The sequence below is a fragment of the Chaetura pelagica genome, unplaced genomic scaffold, assembly GCF_000747805.2.
Source record: "Chaetura pelagica isolate M959 unplaced genomic scaffold, ChaPel_1.0 scaffold74, whole genome shotgun sequence".
Taxonomy (NCBI): Eukaryota; Metazoa; Chordata; class Aves; order Apodiformes; family Apodidae; genus Chaetura; species Chaetura pelagica.
This window is the reverse complement of record NW_009952982.1, coordinates 346,889-355,448: the sequence shown is the minus strand read 5'-3', so window position 1 is coordinate 355,448 and position 8,560 is coordinate 346,889. Positions and strand designations below refer to the sequence as shown.

Here is an 8,560-nt window from a genome sequence, read left to right as displayed (position 1 = left end):
TGTGGCAGCAAACTGTAAGTATGACTTGAAGAAAACATGTCCTTGGGCAGCTTCTCCAGAGCTGGCTGTTGTCAGAGGATCTTGCCAGGAGCTAGTATAGCAGGATTGCGCTGTCATGAGTATCTTCAGTAATGGTATTTCATGTAACTAAGTAAAATATGACGTCTTGGTTTCTATGGTACGGACCTGAAGTCAACTCTTCTTTATGCAGCATATAAGTAGCTTTAAGGTAAAGTTGCTTTTTATTGGCAACTGATAGGCAGTCTGTGCTAGTTTAAAATAAATAAAATGAAATGTTGCACTCAGGTTTGAGTGGTATCATTGTCTGTATTAAAATGGCAGTTGTAGGCTTAAATTTTTATCAATTGAAATAAAACAAAAAAGTTTCTAAAGTCAAAATGGAAAGCACCTCTCCAGAATTCACAGTTTCAACCTGTAGATGTAATTTTTTTATCACCATCTACTTCAACGTGCTATTATATTTTCTCTTGGTTCACTAGTATTATGGGGCTCCAGACATTCATGGTAGTGTTCATTCTTTCAGAAACTAAGTTTAGTTTATCTTGGTGAGGTTTCTGTTGTTTTTATAGTCACTAAATGTAGTGTGAAATCTATGGAAAGCTATAAATGCATGCGGTATGGAAAATCTAACCTGCTTCTGCAGCGGTGGGTGAGAAGGAAGAAGGAGAAACTTCTATACTGTTAAGATTCTTTGTTATGTACTTAGCTGTCTATGACATAAATCTGAAGTTTTTTAGAAAAAATGCAGCTTGAAGCTTTTTTCTTAAGGGCAATGAGTTAGGGATATCTTAAGCTTTTTTAAATTTTTTTTCAATGTTATGTTGGCTGAATGGGCCCATCACTAAAGAATGCATACAGATCTGACAGACCAGTTTTTCTGGGTCCAGAATGCAGAGGCTAAGGAGCTTATAGCCTTTTTAGTCAGCAGCATCTATAAAAAATTTTGCTACCCTGACTGACCTCTAGCATTCAGGCTTGCCTGATTCAGTGGATACTGCTCTATCACTGGATTTGACTTACGAATGTTTTGCAAAAAGTCTGTGTTCCTATGTAGCACTTCTGGAAAAGAAATGGTCTGCCTGATGAGCTCTTAGCTCCTGTACTGTTCCATATAGCCTATTTAGGGTGCATTTTTCTCCTAAAACTAAAACACTTTGGAATACTTGCATTTTACAGATGCTTTAAAGCTCTCATGCTAATCTCATTTCACGTGTTTATTCAAGGACTTGGGATATACCTCTATTGTTCTGTCATTCCAAAAAGACTTGCTGTTTTTATTGCTACTGAGTTCTCTATTGTGTTTCACTTCAATAACTATGTTAAGACCTTTTACTGTGATAAAGATTTAATAACTGGTTTAACAAGAGAATGTGTGTACAGAAGACACACAGTTGCTATTTACAGAAACGGGGAAATCAAAATTGAGTAAACACATAGGTGCTGCCTCATAGCAAGAAAATATAAAGCACATAGCAAGATAGCTCAGGGACTAGATGATACAGCTTTATTTCATGACTGTCCTATATAATATAGATAATGGTAAATTGGTAAAAGTAACACTAAACTCTTCATCTTTTCTCATTGATGTTTTGTTGTGTGTTTGGGGTTTTTTCTTCTAAATGAATTTGAGATTAATATTTAAAACAAGCACCGTGTGATTTTCTTGTTGATTCAGTGACAGCTCAGGTTTTTTCAGTTGTTCTCAGAGCTACTTGTTTTTCTGTCTCAGACCACTAAGAAGAACCACAAGCTGCCTATGACTGGGAATAATTTTTTTGAAAACCCAAGAGTTGTTTGATTGTTTGACATCTGTCCATGATGGTTTGTGATAACTTTCATGTTTAGTACAAAATTATGTAAAGGCTTATAGTACTTTAAATCAGAGATAAGTGGATATATTAAACATTTTATTCACTGTATAGTGAATAAAAGCTGAAACAATACATTTAAAATTTGTAAAATTCAAGTACTGCAATAGCTGAACCCTCAGTTTCTCCATCTTCTGTAGGGTGATGCACAGTGAATCAAATATTAATCTAAATTTCTAGGTACAACTAAGTCTTTCTACTGTAAGATATGTTGAGGTACCTGAGTGGAACTGAGGGGGAAAGGAAAGAGATGTAGGAACAACATAGGCATGATTGTTCCTTTTTTCCTTGCTTTCCAGGTGACAAGGCTCTGGATGGTTACAGTAAGAAAAAATATGTCTGCAAACTGCTTTTCATCTTTCTCCTGGGTCATGATATTGACTTTGGTCACATGGAGGCTGTAAACCTGCTCAGTTCTAATAGATACACAGAGAAACAAATTGTGAGTAACTCAGTCTCCATAAAAGATAAACTGTTCTGTCTAGTATCCTGCTTCAGCTGTATAGTTGAAATAAGAGACTTTGCTTCCTTTCCCCTCCTAGCCCTGCCCACCCAGTCTTTAAAACCTTATTTTGGATCTTGCAGCAATTCTGAAATGTAAACGCCTTTGTGCACAGGGAATTTTGTACTAATTGTAAAAACTAAAATGTGCACTCTGTGTAAAATTATTACTTTTGTTAAGAAACTGCCGTGTCTTGGATTAAAAGGTAAGTAACCTTTTGATTTTCAGACAGTCTCTTTAAATCTTCCTAGGTTAAGTTGTGCTTATCAGGTACACATAGCTTAACCTAGTGTCTGAGTAGTAAGCCAAATTATTGATTTGCTCCCATTCATCTAAAATGTTATCTACTAGATAAATTGATGAAACACTTAAAAATTATAAATCAGGGTGACACTAAACTTAGTCATTCGTGTTTACTTAATTTTTTTAGCTTTTGCTCTGCTATCTAAATATCTATTTCTGCTCTTAAGTTTGGTATTGGAAGAGAAATTATGTTTTCTGTTAATGCCACAATAATTCTTTGAGAAAGACATTTATGTCAGTTAAAATCAACTTTTGTTTTCCTTTTCTTGAATCACAGGGATATCTCTTCATCTCCGTACTAGTGAACTCTAACAGTGAGCTCATCCGCTTAATAAACAATGCGATCAAGAATGATCTGGCCAGCCGCAACCCCACCTTCATGGGGCTTGCTCTGCACTGCATTGCTAATGTGGGTAGCCGGGAGATGGCGGAAGCATTTGCTGGAGAAATTCCAAAAATACTTGTAGCTGGGTAGGTACTATATGCCTCCTTCAAATACAACACCAATATACCTTTACAGCAACTTGATTCCATTGCAGCAGCTTAATCCATGCTTAAAGCTGTGCAGCACTGGGTTTACAGTGCAAATAGTGACGATTGCCAGTAATTGCAGATCCTTTGATATACCTGAGCATGGGGTTGCTCAGGTATATTCCTAAGTATACTAATACAATGTGAAAATTAAGACTGTCAATTTCTTGAATAGGCTTTTACCACTTTGTTGTGATGAAGTTTTTGTTCTTTATAAATGTGTGGCAGTGAATACCCCTAAAATGTGTTTCACTTTCCTAATCTCTCCTGATGAAAGAAGAAGTAAATGAACCTAAATAGATATTTACACTACAGATTTTGTTATAAACTGAATTCTTATTTAAGTTGGCCTGACTTCATGAGTAACCTAAGAATACTTTGTTGTGTGAGCTTTCTTGCTTCCTCTACTAGCCACAGAAACAGCAATTTCTATAAATGGTAAATAGTCATTGCCAGCTTTCTGACTTTCCATTTGTATTGCTAGAACTGGCAGATGTCTGTAACAAGTTAAATAAATCTGAAATGGAACTTGTGGTTGCAGAGCTAATTTATGTTGAAACTTAAAATATCCAAGTGCTAACAGTGCATTTAAACTCTAATGGATATAAAATATTTTAGAATATGCATGGATCTTGTTTTATAACAAGCATCTTAATATTAAAAAAAGCAAAATTTTGTGTAAGAGCTGTAATAACACTCTAGATGTCAAGTATTGGAACTTGCAAATGTTGGACACGTGGTTGCTTATGCAGCACTAATTCTGACTGTTATGTGTACTGAGTTGGCTGTAAGAGGAAGGATATAACGTGATACCTAGTTGTGGCAAAAGTCTTAGGAAATACTTCTGAACTCTTAAAGTAGTCTTTGAATAGCCACACTTCAACACTGTAGCTGTTTTCAGAGCTAAAATGTAGTATGGGTCAGAAAGAAAAGAATAAGCATTTAGCACCTGATGCTTAGTATGGGGCTGGTATGGTGAAGGAAATGGGGAGAATCTATCCCATAATTCCACCTTTCTCAGGTGTGAAATTTCCTATGTAAAGGTCTATGTTTAGAGATGGCATGCTCTGGGGCTCTCTCAGGCTTGTTGCTGTGCTGTCCTGTATTTGCCAGATGCTGTTCTCCATGTAGCGTGGTGGAAGGAAAGCTGCAATGATGATGAACCATGGATTTTAATAAGATAACCTTAAAACGTTCCAAAAATTTCACTTAGTGTCATCAATCGCAGACAGAGCACAGCACCTTCAGACTTGTTTGAATTTTGTGGTTTAAGTTTTGAGATCAATCTTCAGGGCCTCATTCCCTCTGCATTTCTAAGAGAATATATATAAAATGTGTGTGATTCAAAGTGATCTGTGCAGAACGAGCAGTCTAAGTTACAGATGCAACTCTATTGTAGCTCCCTTGACTTGAATGTAAATTGGAGGGAGGTAGGAAGGAAGGGAGGAATAGAGTTGGGTTTTGCTTGTGTTTTTTTTTAACTGACGTATAATTGATCTCATGGAAAATTGGTAAATTAATGAATAGGTGGACTGAACTGGAGTGTGGAGGTTTCTAAAAAAACCCAAGATTGAACAGTCTAAACTGTCTCTTTAAACTTTCAGTGCTAATGCTCAGTACATTTTTAGATCTTGTTTCTGCAACATACAAAGTGCTTAATTGACTACACTATGAAAGGTAGTTCACTGAACCAGAATAGTAAAATGCTGGTGTGAAAATAGGCCATTATGTGCCAGCAGCAGGGATGGCAAGATGAATACATTTGTGGGTTGCATGTTTGGTGATAGGTGGCTGACTTTCATGCTAGCTGTAAATACTGAACCTGTTGAGTACTTAATGGTTATAGTCTAATATGCAGGACCTATCAGGAGATCCAGCTTTGTTTGCATGCATAATATAGTATACCTTAACTGATTTGCATGAGTCAGTTTGGAAGAAGTCTGTTCTGATTACATGAGCTTGTGCTCATCTAATAATGAACTTTGAATTATCATAAGATGTGATGTGTCACTCTTGAGTTGGAAAGAATCACTATAGAGGCATGTGATTGGTGAAAACTTGACTAATTAAACTCACTGGACAAAATTAAGAGCAAATACTGTAACATAGGAAGAATTTAGTGAACTTCTGTTTCAGCTTGTGTTGAAAATAGAGGCTCTACAGAGGGATATTGACAGGCTGGATCAGTGGCCCAAGGCCAATTGTATGAGGTTCAGCAAGGCCAAGTGTCAAGTCTTGCACTTGGGCCACAACAACCCCATGCAACACTACAGGCTTGGGGATGAGTAATTAAGAGCAAATACTGTAACATAGGAAGAATTTAGTGAACTTCTGTTTCAGCTTGTGTTGAAAATAGAGGCTCTACAGAGGGATATTGACAGGCTGGATCAGTGGCCCAAGGCCAATTGTATGAGGTTCAGCAAGGCCAAGTGTCAAGTCTTGCACTTGGGCCACAACAACCCCATGCAACACTACAGGCTTGGGGATGAGTGGCTGGAAAGCTGCCCAGCAGAAAGGGACCTTGGGGTGTTGATCAGCAGTAGGCTGAGCATGAGTCAGTAGTGTGCCAAGGTGGCCAAGAAGGACAATAGCATCTTGGCTTGTATCAGAAAAAGTGTGGCAAGCAGGACTAGGGAAATTATTGTCCTCCTGTACTTGGCACTGGTGGGACTGCACCTCGAGTACTGTGTTCAGTTTTGGGCCCCCCACTATAGGAAGGACATAGAGGGTCTGGAGCAAGTCCAGAGAAGGGCAACAAAACTGGTGACATGTCTGGAGCACAAATCTTAATAGGAGTGTCTGAGGGAACTGAGGTTGTTTAGTCTGGAGAAAAGGAGATTGAGGGGAGACATTCTTGCTTTCTACAACTACCTGAAAGGAAGCTGTAACGAGGTGGGTATTGGTGTCTTCTTCCAAGTAACAAACAATAGGAAAGAGGAAACTCCCTCAAGTTGTGCCAGGCAAAGTTTAGATTGGATATTAGGAAAAGTTTATTCACTTAAAGGGTTAAAAGCACTGGAACAGGCTGCCCAGGGGAGTAGTGGTGTTGCCATCCCTGGAGGTTATTTAAAAGGTGTAGAGAGAGGTGTTTAGGGGTTAGGTTTAGTGGTGGGCTTGGCAGTTTGCCAGGTTTATGATTGGACTTGATAATTTTAAAGGTCTTTCCTGACCAAAACAATTCTATGGTTCAGGGATGCTGAGCCAGTGTAAAGATTAGCATAATGCTGGTCTGCAGGTATTGCTGTGACTTGATGACTATTTTAAGTCCTTATTTATGTCTTGCAGAGATACTATGGACAGTGTGAAGCAGAGTGCTGCCTTATGCTTGCTGCGTTTGTATAGAACTTCTCCTGACCTTGTTCCAATGGGAGACTGGACATCTAGAGTGGTGCATCTTCTCAATGACCAGCACTTGGTAAATCAGCTTTGTTATTCTTCTTGAGCCTACTCTGTATAGAGAATGATGACACTTCTACTGTTAAACACACTACTAATGTGTTTCTTAAGTCTTTCATGCAAGTGGGTTGCTGTTTCAGGCTTGGGGAAACAAATGGTCCGTTTTTAGTTGCTATATATATTTTTAGGAAAGCTTTGTTTACCGTTTTTTTGAGATACAAGAATGGTATGTACAAGTTCTTTTGCTATAGCTGCAAACAAATTAAACTTGTGCATTGTGATACTAAGTCATATTGCATAGGTATAATACTCATTTTCCCAAGCCTTTTAGAATTAGGCCTGCACTAAAATGCAATACCTCATTTGTCAGTGCCTGGACTTCTGTCCTTTGGCATCCATTTTGTCATTCTTATCTTGCTGGTTTAGACAAAACTATTGTTCTAGATAAGAGGCTCTGTTTTTCCTTTGTCTAGTTGCTTTATGAAAGTAAGGCTATTAAGACCTGTGCTTTAGCAGTGAAGAGTCTGCCCTCTCTTCATGTTGGGTTGTCAGAAATCTTTCCTGGATATTCTACTGCATCCTCTTCATGTTTCTGTTATGTAATAAGGCAATTTGCATCCAGCCATTATTTTAATATAGCTCTCCATTATTTTTAGATGTACTATCCAAACATGAGACAAAACTATACAAAAATAGAATTAAATGCTCTGCAAGTGTGACAATATCATGCTGGATATTGAAGATGTGCAATTAGTCTAGCTGCTCACTAAATAAATTGCCTTTTAATGTGGGGCATTGTCTTGGAGATAAACTTATTTTTCTTGTATATTTAAAAATACTTGATGTGAAAGTTGTTAGAGGGCAACATCTTAAAGTGTTACAAAATGTAATGTATTGCTTCGGTTTTTTTCTAGGGTGTGGTTACTGCAGCTACAAGTCTGATCACTACTTTGGCACAGAAGAACCCAGAAGAGTTTAAAACTTCAGTCTCATTGGCAGTATCTAGATTAAGCCGAGTGAGTTCCATCATAACTGATAATACTTCACTGTTACTTAATTTACTCAGCTTTCTAGGTCAGGTTAGATTAATGTTGCTTATTTATTTGGCTTCCTAGTTCAGATTAGTTTAATGTACCATTAAAGGTAAAGATGATTCAGTTTCACTTGGTGTAGCTGATTCAGCTAATCTTTTCTAGCACTTGTTGCTTACCAGGGCAGAAAACTGTATTAACTTGCCCACACTTTCCTGTTGTAATCCTTGCTCTGTACCGAGTCCACATATCAAAAAGATGTCTTCCTCTCAACTACTTGTTTTTGAAAGAATTCTCATGGTGAATTTTTAATTCTCATTTTATGTAACTGTAACACCAAAGAGTAGTTGAATCAAAGGCTGATTCAGCAAACTTCAGCGCAGAACCCTCAAAAATACAACCTGTACTTCAAACTTTATTTATGCTTCTTACAAGTTCCCTCTTTTGAGCTCCTGATAGGTTAATAATCATAATAATCTTATGAATTGCTGAAACAAAGAAAAGTCACACTTCCAGTTAAGTGTTTTGGTGGTAGAAGATGGTCATCTTCATTCTGAAGAAAAGCGAGTATGCTTTCTCAGAGACTTCCTAGATTCTGTATCTGCAAAACCTAATTTCTATTATTTGAGAACCTGATGGCATACACATAGTGTGACAACTTCATGTAATTAATCTACTGAACTAAACACTGCTAGTGACATAGTTTTATAAGCCTCTGCCAAAGGTTCTTCGGGTCCCTTCCATGATCGTCACTTAACTTCAGTAGCTGATGTGCTGTCTGCTCATTTTACAGATTGTAACTTCAGCATCCACAGACCTTCAGGACTATACATACTACTTTGTTCCTGCTCCTTGGTTGTCTGTGAAACTTCTGAGACTGTTACAGTGCTATCCACCACCAGGTAATG

The 8,560-nt window shown here is 37.7% G+C and overlaps 1 protein-coding gene across 1 annotated transcript in view; it reads left to right on the top strand.

The window, feature by feature from the left end:
• The window catches only part of AP2A2 (adaptor-related protein complex 2, alpha 2 subunit), a 46,518-nt gene that overhangs the window by 22,385 nt on the left and 15,573 nt on the right, over positions 1-8,560 (top strand). Inside the window, exons 4-8 of the mRNA XM_009996437.1 lie at positions 2,189-2,331; positions 2,972-3,165; positions 6,511-6,640; positions 7,536-7,637; positions 8,446-8,554. Of these exons, the coding sequence (XP_009994739.1) occupies positions 2,189-2,331; positions 2,972-3,165; positions 6,511-6,640; positions 7,536-7,637; positions 8,446-8,554 (678 nt within the window). The remainder of the gene's footprint in view (positions 1-2,188; positions 2,332-2,971; positions 3,166-6,510; positions 6,641-7,535; positions 7,638-8,445; positions 8,555-8,560) is intronic.